The sequence below is a fragment of the Mobula hypostoma genome, chromosome 7 (assembly GCF_963921235.1).
Source record: "Mobula hypostoma chromosome 7, sMobHyp1.1, whole genome shotgun sequence".
NCBI classification, from domain to species: Eukaryota; Metazoa; Chordata; class Chondrichthyes; order Myliobatiformes; family Myliobatidae; genus Mobula; species Mobula hypostoma.
The window spans coordinates 123,654,041-123,680,694 of NC_086103.1; the positions used below are offsets into that span (position 1 = coordinate 123,654,041).

The window sequence follows — 26,654 nt, forward strand, 5'->3', positions numbered from 1 at the left end:
AAGGATTCCTAATACAGGTGCAAATTGTTGCCTTTAAAGTTTGAAACACTTTCAGTTCTTCATTAAGAGTCCCAGGGTGATCTGAGCGCCTACTATCCTTCAGCACATTATTGAGTGTTTGACTAGTTTCAGCATACGAATTGACCCATACCTTGCTGTAGTTACACAAACCAGAAATGATCAGAGTTGCTGGACTTTTATTGGTGGCTTTGCTGACTTAACGGCCTTTGCACAATCCTCAGTGATTTCCCTCTTATCTTGGGAAATTTTCTGTCCCAAGTAAATCACTTCTTGTTGCAATTGTGCCTTGTCTAGATTTGCCTTGTGACCCTTGGAGGATAGATAATTAAGCGAATAAAGTATATCGTGTTCATCCTGGTCTGCAGCTTTGGATGCAATAAGGACATCATCTATACTGTATATTGTATGATAGTTGAATCAATGGCTGCTAAGTCCATGAGATGTTGTTTCAAAGCCTTGTGATAGACAGTGGGACTGTTGTGGAGCCCTTGTCCACTGGTATTGTTAGCCATAAGCTGTGAAAGCCAACCAAGGTTGACATTTAGACATCAGAGCTACGGACCAGAACTCTTTGGCAATATCATCTATAAACCACTTGTGTGATGGCTTCAAGGCACTGAAAATGGTTGATGGATCTGCTACTGGACAGGTTAACTTGTTAATACATTCATCAGCAACCCAGTAATCCTCTGTCAGTCTCCAGGTACCATTCACTTTCTTAACAGGCCAGACTGGACTGTTTGACTGTGAGTTTTAAGAAGAATCTCTTGCTCTTCCAGCTGGTTAACAATAAGTAAAATACCTTCTATAGTTGTTCTGCTCAGAGGATGCTGCTTAGTACAAGGTGGTATCTTACAGTAAACTTAACAGGATTAATTTCTGCCAGGCCACAGTCACTTTTATCTTTCCATCATATGGGATGATTAGTTAATTCTGACTTGACCAATGGCATGAAATTCCAAATAACTTTACCCTCTGTGAACTCAGGGGTAGAGTTTAAAGTTAACAAGACATCCATTCCAAGTAGAGTTTGCAAGACACCTCCTACCCAGAATTATATTTTTCTTAGGTGAGGACCAAGTTGTAGCTCCACTAGTTTGCTTTTAGTTAGTGTAGTTCTCTGTTTCCGTGCACCATATGCACATGTACAGATATTAGTCAATGGTATTTTGCACTTTTGAGCAATAGATTTGGTTATATATATCAGTTCAGCTCCTGTATGCAATAAGAAATCAGCATATCAATTTTCTGCCAATAATTCAACATACAGGCTATCTAATTTTTTCTCTATCAAGGCAATAGAGTGGATGTGGTTAGGATGTTTCCTATGATGGGAGAGTCTAAGACCAGAGGGCACAGCCTCAGAATAGAGGGGCATCCTTTTAGAACAGAGATGAGGAGGAATTTCTTTAGTCAGAGAGTGGTAAATCTGTGGAATCGATTGCCACAGGCAGCTGTGGAAGCCAAGGCTGTATGCATATTTAAGGTAGCGGTTGATAGATTCTTGATTGGTCAGAACATGAAGGGGTATGGGGAGAAGGCAGGAGGTTGGGCTGAGAGAAAAAATGGATCAGCCATGATGAAATGTCAGAGCAGACTCGATGGGCCAAATGTCCTATTTCTGTTCCTATATGTTATGGTCTTACTGTCTTATCACTGTAATGCTCACTTGAGTTGCTAGAGGCCACTGTAGAGTCCATGTCATGTCCATGCTGTAATTCCTCGGATGGTGGTGAAGTTTCGGATGACTGTCTAACATAGCACGTTTTTCCCTAGAAGAGGCATCACTGGCAGGGATGCCCACTTGATGTTCCTTTCTATATTATATGCCCTTTCTTTTGCTTTCATGCCACCTTAGACTTCCCTTAGCAGCCACGGTTGTGTCATCCTCTCCTCAGAATACTTCTTCATCTTTGTGATGTAACTATCCTGCGATTTCTGAATTGTTCTCAGAAACGACAGCCATTGCTGTTCTGCTGTCATCCCTGCTGGTGTCCATTTCCAGTCAACTAATTGCAACTGCTCTCTCATGCTTCTGTAATTCCTTTTACTCCACTGTAATACTGATACATTTGATTTTAGTGGCCCCCTCTCAAATGAGGAGGTGAATTCTAACATATTATGATCACTGCCTCCTAAAGGTTTCTTTACTCCCTGATCCAATCTGGTCTGTTATGCAATACACAATCAAGAATTGCCTCTTCTATAGTGGGCTGAACTGCTCTAAGAAGCCATCTTGTAGGCATTCTACAAATTCCACCTGATTTTCCCAATCTACCTGCATATTGAAATTCCCCATGACTATCATAACATTGCCCTTTTTATATGCCTTTTCTATTTCCCTTTGTAATTTATACCCCACATCCCGGCTACTGTTCAGAGACCTGTATATAACTCCCATCAGGATCTTTCTACCCTTACATTTTTGGAACTCTACCCACAAAGATTCTACATGGTCGGATCCTATGTCTCTTTCTAATGATTTGATTTGTTTTTTACCCACAGAGCCAACCCATCTCATATGTCTATACCTGTCCTTTCTATATAATGTGTATCCTTAGATGTTAAACTCCCAACTGAGCCATGACTCAGTGATGGCCACAATGTCATACCTGCCAATCTCTAACTGCACTGCAAGATCATCTCCCTTATTCCTTATATTGCATGCATTCAAATATAACACCTTCAGTCTTGTATTCATTACCCTTTTTGAATTTCCCCCCATGTTGCATTTCAGCTCATCCTATTACTAATCCCTGTATACTCCAGTCAGACTCATAGAATAGTGGTATTCTCTTTAAGCATCAGAAAATTTGCATGAAATGCAGGGACTCAGGGCTGGGATGATTGTTATATGCATCTATATTAACAATTTGGATAGTAAGCTTGCAGGTGATACTAAAATAATTGGTGTCATTGACAGTGAAGAATGTTATCTTGAACAACAGTGAGATCTTCAGCAGCTTGGCAAGTGGGGCGAGGAGTAGCAAACTGAGTTTATTGTAGATAAGTGACAGGTGTTGGATTTTGAAAAATAAGCTGAAGGTAGAACTTCTGCATTAAATAGTAGGGCCTAGGGGAATGTTGTAGAAGAGAGGGATATTGGAATTCACGTGGGTGGTTCCCTGAATGTGGTATCTTTGGTATACAGGGTGGTGAGCAAGCCTTTTGGCATGTAGGCCTTCATCAGTCAGGGCACTGAGTGTGGAGGATGGAAAGTTAGGTTGTATAGGATGCTGGAGTATCATGTTCAGTTTTGGTTACACTGCCATATGAAAGATATTATTAAACTGGAAAGAGTGCAGAAAATATTTACAAGGCATTTCAGGACTCAACAGACTCAGTTATAGGGAGAGATTGCGTAGGCTAGGAACATTTTCCTTGGAGCATTGGTACATGAGGGCTGATCTTATAGAGGTGTATAAAATCATGACAGGCATAGTAAAAGTGAATGCACAGTCTTTTCCTGGGGTTAGGGTACTAAGAACTTTAGGGCATAGGTTTAAGGTGAGAGAGAAAAAGATTTAATAGAAACTCAACAGGCAACATTTTTACTTAGAAGGTATTACATAGATGGAATGAGGAAGTACTTGAGGTAGGTACAATAACAACTTAAAAAACAATTGGACTGGTAAATGGATAGGAAATATTTAGAGGGATATGGGCCAAATGCACGGAAATGGGTTAGCTTAGATGGGCATTTGGTAAATGTAGACCAGTTGGTTTGAAAGAACTGTTTCTATGCTGTGTGACTCAATGCTTTAATCATTTGTTGAAGATTCATTTCATGTGTGATCATGAGAAAAAATCCTCCAGGTCAATTACGTCTATCCAGGAATTTTGTATTTTTATTATTATAATTTTATTCTGTGCTCACTGACATAGTTTAGCCACTGTTTTGCACAGAAGAATAACCTTGAAAGATAGTCTGTTTCTCCTCCCATTCATTAGTTATATCTCCATAATAGTTGAGATGATAATTTACTATATCATTCTCTTTTGATTTCCATTTCTCTCACTCATCCTCACTCTCTTTTAATCCTTGACTCTTTGTGTATATATTATAAACATTAATTTCATTTGTTTTAAGTGCATCAAAACATTACAGTGAAATGTATCATTTGCATCAAATCGAATCAGCATGATTTGTGCTACGAGCAGCCTGCAAGTGTCATCAAGCTTCCGGCACCAATGTAGCATGCCCACAACTCATTAACCCTAATCATGTGTTTTTGGAATGTGGGAGGATAGCAGAGCACCTGGAGGAAACCCAAGCAGTTATGGGGAGAACATATAACTCCTTACAGACAGTGGTGGGAATTGAACAGTCCTACAACTGGTGCTATAATAGCATTATGCTAACTGCTGTATGATATATATTATGAACTGATGAAAATGTGCTAACAATTTATTTATCCTCCCTTACAGTTGTTAAAATATGTAGAAGCAAGGCAGGCTCTTTCTCATTTAGATCCCATCATGGGGAACTCATCCTTTCCTTTATCTGAGGCACAAACATTCTTTTAGTTTTCCAGACAGTTGACATGTCAAGATAAATATGGATTCTTTCCTAGATGTACAGATGCAGGCACACAATTCTATTTTTACAATCCGAAGAGATAGGGCTGATATTATTATTGGCAGCAATTCAGGGTTGATTGTTCAGTAATCCTGTTCATGTCTATTTTAAATTTGGCCAGAAAAAACTCAAGCTGTATCTTAAGCAACACACACAAAATGCTGGAACAACTCAACAGGTCACGCAGAAACTATGGAAATGAATAAACAGTCGACGCTTCATGCTGAGACTGGAAAGGAAGAGGGAAGATGCCAGAATATAAAGGTGGGGGAAGTGGAAAGAGGATAGTGAGGAGGTGATAGGTGAAGCCAGGTGGGTGGGAAAGGTAAAAGGCTGGTGAGGAAGGAATCTGATAGGAGAGAAAGGGAAGAAGGAGGTACACCAGGGAGAAGTGAGAAGAGATAAAAGGCAAGAGTAGGAAATAGAAGAAGGAAGGGGCAGGGAAACTTTTTGACAGGAAGAAGAAAATGATGTTTATGCCATCGGGTTGGGGGCTATCCAGACAGAATATGAGGTGTTGTTTGTCAGAATGGGAATGGGAATAGGAATTAACATGGTTGGTGACCAGGAAATTCCACTTTTGGCTGATGGAGTGGAGGTGCTCGACAAAGTAGTCCCCTAATTTATGACAAATCTCATCAATGTAGAGGAGGCTGCATCAGGAGCACTGGATATAATAGATGACCCCAACAGATTCACAGGTGAAGTATTACCTCACCTGGAAGGACTGTTTAGGGCCCTGAATGGAGGTGAGGGAAGAGGTGAATGGGCAGATGTAGCACTTTGGCTGCTTTCAGGGATAAGTGTCATGAGGGAGATTATAGGGAAGGATGAATGGACAAGAGAATCATGGAGGGAGTGATCCCTGCGGAAAGCAGAGATAAAGAAAAGGAAAGAGGTTAAGATCGATTTGGTGATATTATCCCTTTGGAGATAGTGGAAGTTGCGGAGTATGATGTGTTAGATGCAGAGGCTCATGGAGCAGTAGGCTAGAACAAGAGAAACTATCCCTGTTAAGGCGGCAGGAGATATGGTGAGCATGGGTGTCTAGAAAATGGAGGTGCAGCTGGTGAGAGCAGCATCTATGGTGGAGGAAGGAAAACCCCATTCTTTGAAGAAGGAGGACATCTCTGATGTCCTGGAAAGGAAAGCCTCATCTAGGGAACAGATGTAACAGGGACAAAGGAACTGAGAAGAGCATTGTTACAGGAGTCAGGGTGGGAAGAGTTTGAGGCAAAACAGCCATGGGAATCAGTAGGTTTACAAAGGTAACAATAGACTGTTTATCTCCAGAGACAGAAATAGAGAGATCAAGAAAGGGGAAGGAGGTGTCAGAAAAAGACCAAGTGAACTTAAGTACAGGGTGGTCATTGGAGGCCAAGTTGATGAAATTGACGAGTTCAGCATGGGTGCATGATGCAGCACTAGTGAAGTTGTATATATAGTGAAGGAGGACTTGGGGAGTATTACCAGGGAAGGCTTGGAACATGGACTATTCTACATAGCCAACAAAAAGGCAGGTATAACTTGGGCCGATAGGAGTGCCATGGCTACCCCTTGAGTCTGGAGAAAGTATGAGTAGCCAAAGGAGAAGTTGTTGAGGGTGAAGACCAGTTCTGTCTGGAGAAAGTGTGAGGAGCTAATATAGAGAAATTGGGATGAGGCTGTATCTTTATGTTTCTTATATTTCATTTTATTTCAACTAAATCTTTACTGTCTTACAGTCATCTCATATCCTAATTTAGAGCAGGGAAACAGGTGTACCCTGGAAATGTATTATCCTTCTCAGAAGTCCCTTGGGATCAAGTATAATGTACTTTCACACTTTTGTTTCGATTCTGAGTAGTTACTGGTTCCTATATAGTGACTGAGACACTTACACAGAAGGGACAGGTGGTGGCTGAAGGAATAAGCAGGTGGGCTATTTGTGAGGTGGTCAGTAGTCAGAGAATTCAGGTAGGTGTGGATGATGCTTTGAATGCATCCTTGAACCTTTAATCTGCTCACATGGGAATCTCTTCTTATGGTAGTGATCAGAATAGTGTCTCTTCTGTGAGTATTGTGTTGGATATGTAAATCACATGGACTGTGCAACATAGAAGTCAATCCTGGAATACTGGTTTGCGAGGGGACACTGGAGACATTTGCAGAGGCAGTATACTATTTCCCATCATACTGGCAGTGTATATGTATATACATTTGGATTAAGCATTTTGTTTCACACAAGCAAGATAACACTTGCGGGAAATCAGGAGGGCTAAAAGAAGACAAGAGGTCGCTAGAGCAGACCAGGTGATGGAGAATTCCAAGGGTATATACAGATATGTTAAAAATAAAATGATAGCAAGAGACCAGATTAGTCCTCTTGAACATCTGTGTGGTCATCTATGAATGGAACCAAAAGAGATGGGGGATATCTTAAATATTTTTTGTATTTGTACTTACTTGGGAGATGGACACAGAGACTATAGAGGTGAGACAAAACAGCAGTGAGGTCATGGACCATGTACAGATTACAGAGGAGAAGGTGCTTTCTGTCTTGAGGCAAATTAGGGTGGATAAATCCCCGGGGTCTGACAAAGTGATTCCTCAGATGTAGTGGGAGGCTAGTGCAGAAATTGCAGGAGTCTTACCAGAGGTGACTACTTAAACGTCTGTGGCCACGCGTGAGGTGCTGGAGGATTGGGGGACAGCTAATGTTCTTCTGTTGTTTAAGAATGGCTCTCAGAATAAGCTGGTATATTATAGGCTGGTGAGCCTGATGTCAGTAATGGGTAAATTATTGGATTGCATTCTAAGGGGCCAGATATATAAGTATTGGAATAAACAGAGACTGCTTAGGGATTGTAAGCAGGGCTTTGTGCTTGAAAGTCATGTCTAACTAATCTTACAGAGTTTTTTGAGGAGGTTACTAGGAAAGTTGATGAAGGAAAGGTAGTGGATATAGTCTTCAAGGCCTTTAACAAGGTCCTTCTTGGTCAAGAAGTTTCAGTCGCTTGGCTTCAGAAGGAGGTAGTAAATTTAAATTGGATTTGTGGAAGAATTCAGAGAGTGGTAGTAGATGGTTGCCTGTGAATTGTGGTGTGATGCAGGGATAAGTGCTGGGTCCATTGTTGTTTGTCATCTATATCAGTGACCTGGATGACAATGTGGCAAACTGGCTGTGACAGAGAATGCTGTAAAGGCATCCTTTATAAACAAGAACACACACACACACACACACACACACACACACACACACACACACACTCACTCCTACCTTTGCAACTGAGTGTGTCCACTACAGTATCTTCCCCCAGTATATATTTTTTAATGTATTCCATAGGGTTAGCTGTAGTCTTATATATTCTATAGGGTTGGCTTTGTAGTGCCTTTCCCACCATACATGGTGGAATATTCCATTTCTTTTGTAATGAGAACGTGTAAATGTGTAAAAGTAGGGGACCGGGCGCAATTCTGATTTGATGGAGACGGATGTGAAAGTATGGAGGAACATCTGGAAAACTTCTGAAATGCCCGCTTCGCTGCCGCTGCTATTGTGTGGTAACCGGAATCTCCAGAGTAGAAGGCCCTGAAATCCTCGGCTTTGCTTGTTTCAGTGGCCGGGGCTAGGTCGAAGGCTCTCGGCAGAGGATGGCGCTTGGGAGGCTGTATTGGAGGGGCTGGTCAGAGGCTCGAAGTTTTTGGATGGATGGACTCAGTGTCGGCTGTGGTTGGCTGCTTCCAAGGCATCGGCAAGTTGATGGTGCCTGGAGATTTATGGCAGGGAGTTTCACCCTTTTGCCACCTGCTATTGGGAGTCGATCGACTTGGGGACTTTTGAGACTTTTTTTTACTGTGCCCATGATTTGTTCTTCATCAAATTATGGTATTGCTTTGCACTGCTGTAACTATATGTTATAATTATGTGGTTCTGTCAGTGTTAGTCTTTGGTTTGTCCTGTTTTCTGTGATATCACTCCGGAGAAACATTGTATCATTTCTTAATGCATGTATGCATTTCTAAATGACAATGAAAGAGTGTTCTCATAATGTAATCTAAATGTTGTATGTATGATTGTAACTACATTATGATGTGTTTCATATTCTAATTCATGTGTAATTTTAAGTTAACTTTGTTAGTGATTGAAGATGCTATATCCTAGTGTTGATTTAAAAGAGCTCTTCAATCTCAGTGGAAGAGAGAGATCGAGCTGCCTGGAGTTCACACTGGGTAAAAATAGTATGGAGCTATATATTGTGTTTTCTGGTACGTACATATCACTTTGTAAATATTGGCAATTTCCTTTTAGTTGTTTTCACTAATGTTTTATAAGTTTGATTTCTGATACACCTAATAACCATTCTTGCACTTAAGTGCTAATCAACACCAGCCATTTTTTTCTTCAGTCAAAACCCATGTATCTAACACTGGTTCAACAAGTTTGTGGATGACATCAAGATTGGGGGTGTAGTGGACAGCGAGGAAAGCTTGCAGAGGGATCTGGACCAGTTGGTAAAATGGGCTAAAAAATGGCAAATGGGAGTTATTGCAGACAAGTGTGAGGTGCTGCACTTTGGGAGGACAAACCAGTAAATGGTAGGGCATTGAGGAGTACAGCAGAACAGAGGGATCTGGGAATTCAGATCTATTATTCCTTGAAAGTGGCACCACAGGTAGATAGGGTCATATAGAAAATTTTTGGCATGATGGCCTTCGTAAATCAAAGTATTGACTATGGAAGTTGGAATGTTATGTTGAAGTTGTATAAGACATTGGTAATGACTAATTTGGAGTATTGTGTGAAGTTCTTGTCACCTACCTACAAGTATGATATCAATAAGATTTAAAAAATGCTGTAAATCTACAAAGATGTTGCCAGAACTTGAGGACCTGAGTAATAAGGAAAGATTGAATAGCTTAAGACTTAATTCCCTGGAGCAGAGGAGAATGGGGGGATATTTGATAAGAGTTATTTAAAATTATGAGTGGAATAGATCGGGTAAACACTAGCAGGCTTTTTCCACCAAGTTTGGGTGAGACTATGGGTCTTAGGTTAGGGGTGAAAGGCGAAATGTTTAAGGGGAACATGAAGGACTACTTCTCCATTCAGATTGTGGTTAGAGTATAGAATAAATTACCAGCAAAAGTGGTGATGTGGGCCTGATTTCAATATTTAAGAGCGGTCTGGAGAACTGTGGAGGGCTATGGTCCAGGTGCAGGTCAATGGAGCTAGGCAGAGTAATAGTTTGACATGGTCTAAATGGTCCAAAGAGACTTTTACTTTATGACTCTTAAGCAATCAGTGTGAGTGATGGAAATAACATAAAATGATGTGGTCAAATCATAATTAGTTACCCTACTTCTTAAATGATGAAAATAAACTTGATAATCCATGGCTATTGACATTTTACTACCACATGAGCCAAACAATAACCAAAAAGGAAGGAAACGGATTAAGATACTGAGGCTATTTAATTATATGCTAAATAATAAACAGATTGTTCAGAATGTGTATAAAGTAAAGCTTCTTTGGGGTCTTTTATACAGTACCAGTCTTATACCATTTATACCATTATGTATCAGCAAGGACAATGTATATAACTAGAGATCCAGAAATATCTTAAGTTTTATTTAAAAATTTGTAGCAAATTCACCAGGAAAAAGGACCTTGGCAATTGTGGGGACGATTTACAGTGGACTGAAACGCTTGAGCATATAGTCATTAAAAAAGAGGATGTGCTGGAGCTTTTGAAAAGCATTAAATTAGATAAGTCGCCGGGACTGGATGAGATATACCCCACGCTACTGTGGGAAGCAAAGGAGGAGATTGCTGAGCTTCTGGCAATGATCTTTGCGTCATCAATAGGGACGGGAGAAGTACTGGAGGATTGGAGGGTTGCAAATGTTGTTCCCTTGTTCAAGAAAGGGAGTAGGGATAACCCAGGAAATTATAGACCACTGAGTCTTAATTCAGTGGTAGGCAAGTTATTGGAGAAGATTCTGAGAGGCAGGATTTATGAACATTTGGAGAGACATAATCTGATTAGGGATAGTCAACATGGCTTTTTCAAGGGCAAGTCGTGCCTTGTGAGCCTGATTGAATTCTTTGAGGTTGTAACAAAACACATTGATGAAGGTAGGGTAGTGGATGTAATGTGTATGGATTTCAGTAAGGCATTTAATTCAGAAAGTAAGGAGGCATGGGATCCAAGGAGACCTTGCTTTGTGGATCCAGAATTGGTTTGCCCACAGAAGACAAAGGGTGGTTGTAGATGGTTCATATTCTGCATGGAGTTCGATGACCAGTGGTGTTCCACAGGGATCTGTTCTGGGACCCCTTCTTTTTGTGATTTTTATAAATAACCTGGGTGAAGAAGTAGAAAGGTGGGTTAGTAAGTTTGCTGATGACACAAAGATTGGAGGTGTTGTGGATAGTCTGGTGGGTTGTCAGAGGTTATAGCAAAACATTGATAGGATGCAGAACTGGGCTGACAAGTTCAACCCAGATAAGTGTGGAGTGGTTAATTTTGGTAGGTTAAATTTGAAGACAGAAGTAGTCTTAATCATAACACTCTTGGCAGCTTGGAGGATCAGAAAGATCTTAGGGTCCATGTCCATAGGACACTCAAAGCTGCTGCGCAGTTTGACAGTGTTATTAAGAAGGCATATGGTGTGTTGGGCTTTCATCAACCATGGGATTGAGTTCAAGAGCTGTGAGGTATTGTTACTGCTATATAAGACCTTAGTCAGACCCCACCTGGAATAATGTGTTCAGTTCTGGTCACCTCACCACAGGAATAATGTGGATACTATAGAAAGAGTGCCAAGGAGATGTACAAGGATGTTGCCTGGATTGGAGAACATGTCTTACAAGAATAGGTTAAGTTGACTTGGCCTTTTCTCCTTGGATCGATGAAGGATGAGAGGTGACCTGATAGAGGTGTGTAAGATGATGAGAGGCATTGATCATGTGGATAGCCAGAGCCCTTTTCCCAGGGCTGAAATGGCTAACACAGGGGTGCATTATTTTAAGGTGCTTGGAAGTAAGTACAGAGGGGATGTCAGGGGTAAGTTTTTCACACAGAGAGTGATGGGTGCGTGAAATGCACTGCTGGCAATGGTGGTGGAGGCAGATACAATAGGGTCTTTTAAGAACTCTTAGAGAGGTACATGGAGTTTAGAAAAATAGAGGGCTATGCGGCAGGGTAATTCTAGGCAGTTTCTAGAGTAGATTACATGATCGACACAACGTTGTGGGCCGAAGGGCCAGTAATGTGCTGTAGATTTCTATGTGCTATGTATGAAGGTAGAAAGGATGTGATAAAGTTTGTACTTCATCCTAGATAATTTATATTAATTTCCTTGTATGTACAAGATACTGTCAATATAGATTTGGCTGAATATAATAAAAGGATATTGGTTCAAATTGACAGATATGTGGTTTCCTACACTTGTGCAGGCCCCACGTATCATAAAGTTTCATCTGCTTGTGACAGGCGTACAGTGTTTGTACTGGAGGTTTTTCATGCAACAGAATAGTGGGCCACTATATTTTTCAACTCCATCTGTCTGTTTGAAATTACCACATTTCAAACACCAAATTAGAGATTATGATAAAATGGTTATTGGAGTTTGAATTTTTTGAAAATTAAGTGAAAAATAATTGGTGAATTAATAGCATTTGTACTTTTACAAAATTGTACAAGTCTAACAAAGATTGATCAAAACTGTTACCGCTGTTCTTTCTCCACATGATCTGCCTGACCTGCTGAGTATTTCCAGCATTTTTTGTTTATACTTTTGTATTGTAGAAACTGAAATATTTTGCATTTATATACATTTATGGGCTATGGTTTATATCGCCTAGATGATATCAAAGGAGGTGTTGAACAAACATTTGGATTTTCTTTATGAATTTTAAAGAAAGCAATAGATGGTTATGCATTTTATTAAGTTTGACGCTTTATCTAATCTGTGAACTCTGATGTGTATGGAGTAATATTTCCATGCAGAACACAACCATAAGTATATATGTATTAAAGGAACTTCTTAATCCTTTTTTTATTGTAGCCAGTTGGGACAGAACAAGACACAATACTGTCAAGAGAGGAGGAAGAAGCTGATGAACCAGAAGGAGAACCGCAAACAAAATTGCATGAACAATGGGAACGTTTTGAGGTATGTGCAATATTTGTTCTTGTTTCATTGATGAGTTTCACTGAATCAAATCAACAATGTCTTCAAATGCTGAACACAGGCTTTGTTTTTGAAACTTATAACAAGAGTTCAGCCCCAGCTGTTTGGTTTGAGGAACTTGCATTATTGAAGTTATACAAAGCAGATAAAATGATATTTCTCCCATCTGATATTGTGACAAATCTTTTGTATAAGGCAGAGCCACTGATAAAGGAAAAGTGGAGTCAATCCACGTGGTCAATGCTGGTGTTGCTAATCTTGTTAATATTTTGAAAGATATAGATTAATTAACAGTTATTGTAGGTTTGGAAAAGATTGTTTGTGCCTGACTAACTTGACTGAGTTTTTGAGAAAGTAACAAGAAGTGTTGGCAATGATAACACTATTGGTGATGGCATAAGATGATAATTTCAATTCAAATCTGCCTCAGCTGCAGTGTTGATGATTATTTTAATAATTTAAATTATATTGCCTAGGTAGGGCAAAACACTAATTGCTTTTATTATATATATATTGATATATATCAATGATGTACAGTTTAATGTGAAGCATGATTGATAAGTTAGCAGATTATACAAAAATTGGGCATGCTGTTGATAAGATAGAAGGAAGTTGTATGAAGAGAAATATCAAAAGTGAGATGGCAGAAGGATGCAAATATTGTGCTACAATGCTATTGTATAGGGAATCCAATTATAAGAGAAGATACGACAACTAAATAGGATACAGAGAAATGTCAAAGATTATAAGATCTCTGGAGTTCATGGCCACAAAGCTCATGGGGCAGGTAGAAAATGTGGTTCAGAAAGCATATGATACAGTTTTTGTTGGTTGAGGTTTAGAATATAAGACTAGGGTTGTCATCCTAGAAATGTATCGAACACTGAGTACTTTATACTGCTATTCAAAGTTCAAAGTAAATTTATTATCAAAGTACATATGTGTCACCGTATACACCATTTTCTTGTGGGCATATTCAATAAATCCATAATAGAATCAGTGAAAGACCACACCAGCTTGGCTATTCAACCAGCATGCAAAAGACACCAAACTACGCAAATGCAAAAAGAAAGAAATAATACTAATAAATAAATGAGCAATAAATATCAAGAACATAAGATGAAGGGTCCTTGACAACGAGCCCATAGATTGTGGGAACATTTTAGTTATGGGGCAAGTGAAGTTGAGTGAAGTTATCCCCTTTGGTTCAAGAGCCTGATGGTTGAGGGACAGTAACTGTTTCTGAATCTGGTGGTATGAGTCCTAAGTCTCCTGTACCTTCTTCCTGATGGCAGCAGTGAGAAGAGATCATGACCTGGCTGGTGGGGGGGGGGGGTCGCGGTCTCTGATGATGGATGCTACTTTCCTGAAACAATGCTCCATGTAGATATGTTCAGTGATGGGGAGGGCTTTACCCATGATGGACTGGGCCGTATCCACTACCGCTTGTAGGATTTTCTGTTCAAGGGCATTGATGATTCCATGCCAGGCTCTGATGCAGCCAGTCAATATACTTTCCACCACACATATATATAGAAGTTTGTCAGAATTGTAGATGTGAAGCTGAGTCTTTGAAAACTCCTAAGGAAGTAGAGACACTGCTGTGCTTTCTTCATAATTGCACTTATGTGCTGGGCCCAGGATAGGTCCTTTGAAATTATAATACCAGGGAATTTAAAGATGCTAACCTTCTCCTCTTCTGAGGAGGACTGGCTCATGGACCTCTGATTTCACCCTCTTGAAGGTAATAATTATCTCCTCGTCTTGCTAACATTGAGTGAGAGGTTGTTGTTGCAGCACCACTCAGCCATATTTTCAATCTCCTTCTTATATGCTGATTTATCACCACCTTTGATTTGGACTAAAACGGTAGTGTCGCCAGTAAGCATGAATATGGCTTTGGGGTTGTGCTTAGTCACGCAGTCATAAGTGTAAGGCGAGTAGAGCAGGGGGTTAAGCACACAGCTTTGTGATGCACCTGTGCAGATGGAGATTGTGGAGGAGATGTTGTTGTTAATCTGAAGTGACTGGCTTCTGCAAGTGAGAAAATCGAGGATCAACTGATTATACTGTTAAGGGTTATCCCAGTAGAGTTTTATCGTACACAGAACATGGAGGGAGGACTATGCTCCCAGTGCAGTTCGATGGAAGTAGGCAGTTTAAATGGTTTTGGCACGGACTAGATGGGCCAAAAGGCCTGTTTCTGTGCTGTACTTCTCTATGTCTCTATGATTCTAAAAGTGACCTAATCACTGCAGCAAAGGAAATATATAATCACACTAACAACAGGAATACTGCAGATGCTGGAAATTCAAGCAACATACATCAAAGTTGCTGGTGAACGCAGCAGGCCAAGCAGCATCTATAGGAAGAGGCGCAGTCGACGTTTCAGGCCGAGACCCTTTGTCAGGACTAACTGAAGGAAGAGTGAGTAAGGGATTTGAAAGCTGGAGGGGGAGGGGGAGATGCAAAATGATAGGAGAAGACAGGAGGGGGAGGGATAGAGCCGAGAGCTGGACAGGTGATAGGCAAAAGGGGATACGAGAGGATCATGGGACAGGAGGTCCGGGAAGAAAGACGGGGGCGGGGGTGACCCAGAGGATGGGCAAGAGGTATATTCAGAGGGACAGAGGGAGAAAAAGGAGAGTGAGAGAAAGAATGTGTGCATAAAAATGAGTAACAGATGGGGTACGAGGGGGAGGTGGGGCCTTAGCAGAAGTTAGAGAAGTCAATGTTCATGCCATCAGGTTGGAGGCTACCCAGACGGAATATAAGGTGTTGTTCCTCCAACCTGAGTGTGGCTTCATCTTTACAGTAGAGGAGGCCGTGGATAGACATGTCAGAATGGGAATGGGATGTGGAATTAAAATGTGTGGCCACTGGGAGATCCTGCTTTCTCTGGCGGACAGAGCGTAGATGTTCAGCAAAGCGGTCTCCCAGTCTGCGTCGGGTCTCACCAATATATAAAAGGCCACATCGGGAGCACCGGACGCAGTATATCACCCCAGTCGACTCACAGGTGAAGTGATGCCTCACCTGGAAGGACTGTTTGGGGCCCTGAATGGTGGTAAGGGAGGAAGTGTAAGGGCATGTGTAGCACTTGTTCCGCTTACACGGATAAGTGCCAGGAGGGAGATCAGTGGGGAGGGATGGGGGGGACGAATGGACAAGGGAGTTGTGTCGGGAGCGATCCCTGCGGAATGCAGAGAGAGGGGGGGAGGGAAAGATGTGCTTAGTGGTGGGATCCCGTTGGAGGTGGCGGAAGTTACGGAGAATTACACTAATCACACTAGTTAGTTTACTCAGGAAGTTTATAAAGATATTTCTGTGACTGAATAATTTATCTAGAAAGATATAGTAGGTTTTATTACGAAGAGAATTGTGGTTGAAATCGAATGAAGGAACCAATCTGGACAGGGCAATTAGGAAGGGCCTCTGTCTTACAGCAGAAGATCAATAAGCGTGAGGATGCATTGAAGTTACTTGGTATATGGAATAGAAAATTTTGGCAGCCCAAACGCGTGATAGATGCAGAAACACTAAGTGCAACAAAAATACATTTGATGAAAATTTGAGATGCGATAATCCTTAGGACTACCATTCAATAGCAAGGAAAGGGACAGCTCCACAGATCTTTTTTCAGCAAGTGTGTACAAAATATATAGTATGGAAGCTTTTTATGCTGAATATTTCTATAGTTTATTGATATGTAGCTTTACTTTTTGGAATTATTTGTATATTCTTTTAAAGTCTGAACTATAAAATTAACTATGTTTAGCTCAAATTGATATTCTTACTCAATGAGTTTAAAGTAAAAAACATGAAAAAATATCTTTACATGCTTTATTTTGTGGAAATACTGAAGTACATTTTATTTTATAAAGTCATCATCAGCCAAATGTGGCTTATCCAAGGTTAAAAACTAAAATGCTAGGAATACTTGGCAGATTGAAGTGCTCACCCTTTGAATATTGGCTTCTTGTTTACATGCAGTGGCATCATTGGTAATTTTGATTCTGGTACCTACTGATGTAAAAATATTGTTTAGTATATTTTGCTGGATTGCAATTGAGAGCAAGTATCTCTGGTAATTAAAAATCTAGTATCTCCATAAAATATTTTCTAAATGTTTTGTGCTACTTGTCAGTTCAACAAGCAACTGTTGGGAGAACTCTGTGGGTCCAGCAGCATCTGTGGGGTGAATAGAACTGTCAGCATTTCAGATCGAAATCTCGCATCATGGTTAAACTGTGACTGAAAGAACTTCAGAGGTGAAGTGAGAGGAAGAGTACTTTGGGAATGTGCGGCATCACAGGGTTTGACTAATGCTGAAATCAGTAGATACAGAGGGAAGATCATTGGCTGGATTCATTGTCTGTTTGTAGCCAGTTATTTCATCCCAGGATGTTACTGAAGAACTTGGGAACAATTCCCAACTCAAATGTTTTGAGCATTCTATCAATGGCCTTCATTTCTTTCAAAGAATAGATTTAGTGGTGCTTGCTGCTGATTGCACAAATTTCAATAAAAGGTACATTGGCAGAGGGAGCGATCTAAAAATGATACACTAGGCTAGATTCTGAAATGAGAGTGTTCTGCTGTCATGGGTGGCTAAAGATCTATATTCTTTGAGGTTTAGAAGAACTAATTGATCTGTTTGAAACACTCAGGATCTTCAGAGGCATGACAGTATAGATGCCAAGATACAGTGCCTTGAAAAAGTATTCAGTCCCCAACCCTTTGTTCGTGTAAATGAATATTACAACCAGGGATTTTGATCAATTTAACTGAGAATTTTTATTTGTGAATCTCATGTTCTTCTTTTTTCCGCAATAGAGCCCAACAGGGAAAATTGTAAAGCATGAAAAACTAAAAATTCAAAACTGAAATGTCTGCAGTTCAAAATATTCACCCCCCCCCTTTGATCAGTACTTGGTTGAACCACCTCTTGCAGCTATTACAGCCAGAGGTCTTTTTGAATAAACGTCTATTAGCTTTGCACAACATAATAGAGCAAGATTTGCCCACTCCTCCTTTCAAAATTGCTCAAGCTGTGTCAAGTTAGTTGGGGAGTGATAGTAGACAGCAATCTTGAGGTCTTGCAAATATGCTCGATTGGGTTTAGGTTAGGACTCTGACTGGACCACTCAAGGACATCAATTTTCTTCATTTGAATCCACTCCATGGTTGCTCTGGCAGTGCACTTTGAGTCATTGTCCTACTGAAAGACAAACTTCTGCCCCAGTGTATGTCTTCTGGCAGAGGCTAGCAGGTTTTTATCTCTCTGTGTTTCACAGCATTCATCTTCCCATCAATCCTGACCATATTTCCAGTCTCTGTTCCTGAAAAGCATCCCGATAGCATGGTCAAATGTTGAATGAAACTATCGGGTATATCCTGGCACTAACCAAATCTCTCCAGGTCTTGCATTCGCAGGTGCAGGAGGCCCACTGGGAAGGAGAGGAACTGGAAAATGAACATCGAGTTTGCCCATTAGACTTTGTTCTCATAAAGAACCATCTTAGAAAGAAGCTTAAGCCTCACTGGAAAGGACCCCACCAAGTGTTACTGACCACTCCGACGGCAGTCAAGCCACAAGGACTTCCGAAATGGACATATCTAGGACACGTCAAATGTGTGCATTCATGACTAAGCTATTACTGTCTATACTTGTAATCTTAAGCACTTGTATTGAAGTAACCAAGCCAAATACCTCCCTGTCGCTTTGCTATAGATATGTTGGGAAAACTAACTCATCTGCATGCTGAGTGTGTGCAGCGATTCTTCCCCATGGGCTGGTAGGGATTCCCTTAATAGCCATTCCACTGAACAGCAGTGAACAACTGTCAGTCTGGGCCTTTTCTAATGCCACTCACGTTAGTGAGGCCGAAACTTGCACCAGTGATGTGACTGGAGACTGTGGGTGCCACTGCTTTAATGGTTGATACATTTGTTACCCCCCACCTCCCGGAAAAAGCCATCTGATGGAGAGAACAGACATTATGGCCCTCCATCATTGTCAGATCTGACCAACCAGCAAAATACTATCTGCTACTGTAATTTCAAAGGTAAGGGGACTTACTTTCTGGACAATAACACTTGTGCTATTTATACAATGGCCAAACCACCACGCCCCCTGAACAGAGCTCAATGACTTTGTGGGGAAAGGGCCTACTTGTGGTTCCCAGGAGAGACAGCTAGCCGATGGGACACCCAACAAGAGAGCAGAAATTGGATGGGATGCTGTCTCCTGTCCTACCTTGTACCACATATGTGAATGCTGAAAACCCTGGTCCAGCACCTGTCCCTCCTGTGGCAAAAGCAAGGAATCTCACAACCAGAGCATTCTGGATGATAGCTTTCCCTTTCTACGGGGCGGCCCGCAATTCAAAGGAAATCATCAACCTGGCCGCAGTTTTGGTGGAGGTGGCCAATATTACCACAAGGGCCATGGTTGGTGTCCAGGATCAGGTGAGGGCCATAATTGCCGAAATGATGGCACTACGACAGATGGTTTTGCAGAACTGAATGGCCCTTGATTTTGTTCTGGCTGAAAAAGGAGATGCATGTGCCGTTATAGGACAAGAGTGCTGCACCTTCATCCCAGATGAATCAGAAAACATTACATCTCTCTCAGTTCACATTCAAAAGGAGGTAAATATAATACAGAAAATTGGGGCCAACCTACATGACTTTAGCTCAAGAGGGGGATTGTGGCCTTTCAGTGGCATCTTCGTAGGATGGAGCGGTGTACTGCTACATTATGCTATCATCATTGCAGGAGTACTCGTACTTAGTGCACTTTGCCGATGTGTATGGCCCCTTGTCAGCTGGTGCTTTTGCCCTACACCCACAGGGATATTTATATGAAGAGTCCCACTAGAAAAAAGGGGACCTCAGAGAGACTGAGGTGCAAGTGATGAGGACAGAGACTATGATGATGCAGAAAGCCATTCGGCTAATCCAAAGGGTTTCTATCCACCCTTCTTACACAAATATGAAAATTAAGATGTACAACTACCCCAACATTGATGATCCTAGTTGTCATGGAATGACAAAAGGAGAGAATGAGGAATTATATGCTGAATTAAAAGGGCTAAAACCTAACTGACTTATTGGCAGCTTGACAAGTTGTCCTGTGAGAATAATGTATGAACAAAGAAGTGTTTATTGCATGAGAAACTGTACTGTGCACCCTTATCAGAGTATGTATGTGATGAGGAATGTTTTTAACAGCAGGCCAGACCGTACTCAGGGGCTCAACTGGCTGAAGATTTTCCCAAGCTTGGAGAGCAGGGACTCTGTTTTGCCAACTGAAAATGCAAGCTTGCTAATAAAGACTATGTACTCTTAAGTAAACTGTTTTTAACAGTTATTCTCTGGGTCTGAACCTAAAGGCCTCTGGTAGAGAGGCAAATCAACACTACCAACACCATACTTTACAGTCAGTGGCGGCGCCAGAGGTTTTTTCTTGCTGGTGCTACAGTGGGGCTGAATTATTCAGTGATGGTGCTGAGGAATGTACTGTATGGTAATAGGTATTCGCAAGACCAGACGCATGGCGTTCAAAAGTCAGTTTCAAACATTATGTACCTACTATAAATGCCTCTGTTGATTCACAAGCAATAGCAATTTATAGATCTAATATAGAAGTGAACTGTGACAGTGTCAACAGCATCAGAGACAACCCGGGCTACACAGAGCATAAACAAACAAACCAACAGAGCATCCGACCCACAGCGCACAACGTGAATCACGCACCAATCCTGCAATCAGCGTCAAATACGCGCTTTTCAACTGAAATACACAGCACTAACCCACAATGTCCACTGCTGTTCGCATTACGTAGACAGACAATGCCAAAAGATACACCATTATTAAAGCCAATCAAGGCAAACAACAGATGCAAGGCTTTAGCAGGAGTTGGACAAATCATACTCTGACCATGCAATACCTCAGTTAATTCAGCTATTGAATTTAAAACAAAAATCAACAGAATCACCGCTTGGAATTCTAAGCAAAACCAGTAGGCTTAATAGCAGTAAATGTAATATTTTGGGATTTGCAGGAAATATAAGGACTATGGGGTATCCACCACAAAATAATAATAATCAGCATTAGTCTTGGCCCAAATTTTTAAAAAATCAACTGTACTCACCATTAGATCCTATAGATGCTGCTTGGCCTGCTGCGTTCACCAGCAACTTTGATGTATGTTGCTTGTACTCACCATTGATGTTTTCAGGGAAGCACAATCCATCTGTTGTTGTGATTGGTGGCGAAAGCATCAATGATTTTCTGGATGTCAAGTGCTTTGGTCCTCCGGCTGTTTATGGCCAACAGGAACAAGTTGCTGTTTCGTGCATCGCCGCTGCTATTCCTTAGGTAGTTTTTGAGGCGTCTGAGGCAAGAGAAACTCTGTTCACATGAGGTAGATGTAACAGGCAGAGTCAGTGATATGCAGATCAGTTTGTATAAATCTATAAATGCATCATGGTAGGGTCTCATTAGAGGTAGAAATTCCACTGTGTCATTCACCGTCTGTCCTTGCTTTTGTTTTGTTTCCAGCAGATGGCGAACCTGACGTAGCTCTGCAGTCAGGTTCACTTCAGTCACTCCATAGTATTGGGCCATTGGCCAAAGACAGTTCTTGTCTGGGAAGAATTTGTGTTTGGGACTCAGTGCTGAGACTCCAGTCAGAACACCCCAGGTTTCAACTGAGAACCGTCTTTTCATTTCAGTCAGAAGTCTACCTATAACCGGATAGAAACAGTGCTTGCGAAGGTCATCAGAGGATGTGACCAGTGTGCGTTCAGTTTGGGCCTCAACAGCAAAATCATGTAGGTGGGATGGCTGGGCCTGTCTCCTTTCATGTGGTCTGCTCTGTATACCGGCCTTGAAGCACAGGTCCTTAGCACTTGCCTGAATTTCACTCCATGATTCCTCTCCCCGTTTTGCTGAGAGTGCATCGATAACAGACTGAGCCAAGTCTACAGTGGATGAAAGCTCCAAACTGGGAGATTGTAGCAGGTCTGACATGAACTTGGTGACTCGAACTAAATCCTCAAACAGAGTGAGAAGTAAAGCAACTGCTCGTCAATCAGTCCATTTACAGCTCTGTCCTCCGTGCATTTGGTTGACCCATAATATCCTGTAGTATAAGCTGGAATGGCAGGGAGTTATTTCCCTATAGCCCACAAAGCTGTATATTGCCATGCCCAGCGTGTATCTGACAATTTCTTCAACTCCACGGGCGGTGCTGTTGATTCCAGTTCTCTCTGTTTCTTCATGAAAAGTTCGTGGGGAACAAAGTTTGAAAAGAAGTTGTAAAGTAGCTGCACAGTTTCAAAAAACTCACCTGCTTGTTGTACATTGCTCACAATATCCACTAAAACAAGGTTAAGTCTGTGAGCATGGCAGTGTATATATAATGCCTGCAGGACCACTTTCCTGAACCTCTCTTGTATCCCGTTATTGCACCCAGACATCACTGCCGTCCCGTCATAACACTGACCTATACACGTGTTCTTTTCAATAACACACAGGGCGAGTGTCTGTTCAATACTTTTAAGAAGCGACTCTGCGTCCAACCCTTCTGCTGGAGTGAGGTGCAAGAATTCTTCAAGCATTGTTACGTTATTCAAATACCGCACCACCACTGAATTTGCTCCTATTTATGAAAGTCTTTACTTTCATCCACCATGACGGCAAAATATTCAGCCTCCTTGATTTCTGCACTTATTTGACGTCTGACCATATCTGCCATAATACCCATAATTTCATTTTGGATATCGTGATGGGTGTTTTTAGCATTTCCAGGATTGTCCTCTATTTTTTTAGCTAGAGTCTTATCACACTGTCCAATTACAATGAGCAACTCAACAAAGTTTCCCCTATTGCCAGATCCATCATCCTCCTGGTGTCCTCGCTGGGCAATGCCTTGGCATGCAGTATGGTGTAGAGACTCAAACACTGCTCTCATATACTCATGATTTTCTTGGACAATCTTTGCATGTCCTTTATCAAGCATATTTCCCAATCTTGAACCGTCTTGCTTTCTCAATCTGAATTCGGCCCCTGCCTCCATAGCAAACTTATGAGCTGCACTTACATGGTGGGTTTTAAAAGCTGTTGTAGCTTTTCGCCAGTTGCGGTAACCGGTGACAGTGAAGGTAGACTCAGAATGGAACCCATGTCCTCCACACAGGAAATGCCTGCTTGCGAAGCAGAACGTAGTATCCTTCATGATCAAATAGTCCAGCTAGTCAAACCAGCCACAAATAAAACTCCTTTGCTGATTGCCAAACCGTTGTGAGCAGCAAAGGGTACTTTTTCAATGCTAGCCGATGGGGTCCTTCCTCAGGCTGCTGGCTAACATCACGAACAGAATTCCCACTAGCACTAAGAGCAGCTTCATCCATGTTCTCTTCCAAATCCTGCTCTATTTCTTATTCCTCTACTTTGCCTTCACACTCCTTCAATGAACTGCTGTCGTCCTCATCCCCACTTCCTTCCTTCTGCATGTCGCTTTCAATTAAGACAGGCTCAGGCTGAGACACCACTGATTCCTCTGGATGAGGTCGTTTTTCACTAAAAATCGATCCATTCTTCACGCCGGCTAAAATAATGCACGTGCCAGGCCCACGCTAGCTTGTAAAAGCACAATGAGTGTGTGTGTGGCATCCGTTAGTCTCGCGAGACCATGGATCTGCGCCTGGATGTCAATCTCTCGCGTGAGTGAGAATGAGTGACATCACCACCTTAAGTAATTTTAGATCAGCTTAACTGATCTGAGGATAGCAACGGCAAGACATTGGCAACGAATGAATAAGCAGAAGTGTAGAGTGGACTAATTTCAGTTAGTTTCTTGGTGGTGCTACGGTGGTGCTATTGTAATTTCTGGTGGTGCTATAGCACCAGCTACCACCACCTTAGCGCCGCCCCTGTTTATAGTAGGGATGGTGTTACCTGACTGATGCGCAGTATTAGATTTATATCACGCATACCGTTTAGTGTTGAAGCCAGGAAGTTCCACTTTAGTCTTATCCAACCACAAGATCTTCTTCCACATCTTTACAGCATCTTCTAAGTGATGCTTTGCAAAGTCTTTACAGGCAAGGATATGATTTTTTTTAGCCATGGCTTCTTCCTTGCCACTCTTCCATAAATAACTTTTTGTGCAAAGGTCTTAGAGATTGTGGAGTCATAAACTTCATCTCCAGTTGCAGCCACTGACTTCTGCAGCTTACTCAGAGTGACTGTTGTTGTCACAGTGGCCTCTCTTACCAGTGCAATTCTTCTCCAGTGACTAAGTTGAGAGAGGTGGCCTGACCTTGGCACCATGGCTGTGGTTTCACATTTTTTCCACTTTTTCATGATGGACTTCACTGAGCTCTGAGGTATGTTCAGAACCTTTGAGATGGTTTTGTACCCTTCTCCATGTTTGTGCTTCTCTATTATCATTTCTCTAACTTGTCTTGAATGCCCTTTTGTCTTCAATTTGGTTTGGTCTGTTGACAGTCTACTATACTGATGGACCTTATAGAGAGAGGGGCAATTTATAATATTTTTATGAATTCATTGAAAGCAGATGATCCTCCAATTTTCTGCATCGACATATTGTTTTTGAGGAAAGTTAGCATAGTAGTTACAAAGGTAATGAATACTTTTTCAGCCTTTCAGTTTTGGTTTTTAATTTTTAGTAAGTGGTTGACAAGTTTTGGAATTTTTCTTTTGATTTGACATGAAGCACAATGTTTTGTAGATTAGCTAAAAAAATCCTACAATATATTTTAAATTTAGAAATCTACTTCAGTAAAAAAGTGATTGATTTGCAAGAAAAATTACTGTGTGATTTGAAGGAAATTTGAAAATGATGGAACAACACATTATATTCTGTCTGGGTAGCCTCCAACCTGATGGCGTGGACATCAATTTCTTGAACCTACGGTAATACTCCCCACCTCCTTCACCATTCCCCATCTCCTTTTCTCTCTCTCACATTATCTCCTTGCCTGCCCATCACCTCCCTCTAGTGCTTTCTGCCCCTTTCCTTTCTTCCACTGCCTTCTGTCCTCTCCTATTAGGTTTCCTCTTCTCCAGACCTGTATCTCTTTCACCAATCTATTTCTCAGCTCTTTACTTCACACCTCCCCCTCCAGGTTTCACCTATCACCTTCTGTTTCTCCCTCCCTTCCCTCCATTTTTAAATTTTGTTCTTCATCTTTTGTTCTCCAGTCCTGATGAAGGGTTTCAGACCGGAACGTCGACTGTACTCTTTACTATAGATGCTGCCTGGCCTGCTGAGTTCCTCCAGCATTTTGTGTGTGTTGTTTGGATTTCCAGCACCTGCAGGTTTTCTCTTGTGTGTGGCTGGTCTTCTAATGTGTTTGCTGTTGCTCTGGTGATATGGGCTGTGTCCATGCAATGCTATCAAAGAAGACTTGGTGAGTTTCTGAAAAAAATCTTACACTTTGCAACCAAATTACATAGGTGGTAGAGATACAGGTGAAGTTCTAATCAATTGGTTATTTTGTCCTTTTTGGAACTGCATTTATCCAGGCAAGAATAAATGTAACACAATGTAAGGCAAGTAACACTGCTGATGTACCGTGCAGATGGTGACAAGAATTACGTTGTGAGGAAATGAATAATTTTCTATAGCATACACAAATGCACCTGACCTGCATTTGTGACCACTCTATTCATGTGATTGGTGCAATTATCTTTTTAGTCAGAGTAGAAATTTGATTACTGTTTTGGAGTTTCATGAAAGATGGTTAGAAGGTAGAACATTGAACAGTACAGCACAATATTAACACTTTGGCCCATGATGTTGTGCCGACCTAGATAAACCTATTCTATAATCAATTTAACCTTTCCCTCCTAAACAATCCATAACTCTCTATTTTCCTTGCAACTATGTGCTTATCGAAGAATATTTCAAATATCCCTGTGGTATCAACTTCTACCACAATCCCTTGCAGAGTATTCCAGGCACTCATCACTCTGTGTAAAAAAAACTTTTCCTCTACTTTGGATGTTCTCTGGTGTTGGCCATTGCCACTCTAGGATAAAGGCGCTGAATGTCCACTCTATAAATGCCTCTCATAATTTTATTCCTCTGTCAAGTCACCTCTCACCCTCCATTGCTCTAAAGAGAGAAGCCCTAGCTCCTTCAACTTTTCATCATTGGTTTTACGCACATGTTCTTTAATCCAGACAGCATCTTTGTAAACCTCCTCTGTACCTTCTCTAAAGCTTCTGCATCCTTTCTGTAATGAGTTGACCAGAACTGAACAGGAGTATGATCTAATCAGAGATTTATAGAGCTGCAACTTACTTCATGGCTCTTGAACTAATGAAGGTCAGCCCAGCATATATTTTCTTAATCACCCTATCAACTTGGGCATCATTTTGAGGGATCAATGGACTTGGACCTCAACATGAACAGTTCCTTCACAGTGCTAAAAATCCTGCCATTAACCTTGTGCTCCACCTTCAAGTTTGATATTTCAAAGTGTATTACTTCACATTTTTCTGGATTGAACTCCTACTCCCATTTCTCTGTTCAACACCACATCCTGTCTATAGCCTATTGTAACCTATGGCAACCTTCTACAGTATCTACAACAGCTCCAACCTTCATGTCTTCTGCAAACTTACTAGCTTACCAAGTCTTTCCACTTCCTAACTACTACCCTACTTCCTCATCTAAGTCATTTATAAATATCACAAAGAGCAGAGTTCTCAGAACAGATCACTACAGAATACCACTGGTCACTACCTCCAGGCGGGTTGTGCTCCATGTATGCCCACCTTCTGCCTTCTGTGGGCAAACCAATCCAGAATCCTTGCAGTCAAATTTCCATGGATC

At 41.3% G+C, this 26,654-nt stretch overlaps 1 protein-coding gene across 4 annotated transcripts in view; it reads left to right on the top strand.

The window, feature by feature from the left end:
• Positions 1-26,654, top strand: part of dlg2 (discs, large homolog 2 (Drosophila)) — an 841,994-nt gene that overhangs the window by 208,467 nt on the left and 606,873 nt on the right. For all 4 annotated transcript variants that reach the window (XM_063053945.1, XM_063053946.1, XM_063053947.1 and 1 more), the window contains one exon: positions 12,653-12,760. In XM_063053945.1, coding sequence (XP_062910015.1) covers positions 12,653-12,760 — 108 coding nt within the window. The remainder of the gene's footprint in view (positions 1-12,652; positions 12,761-26,654) is intronic.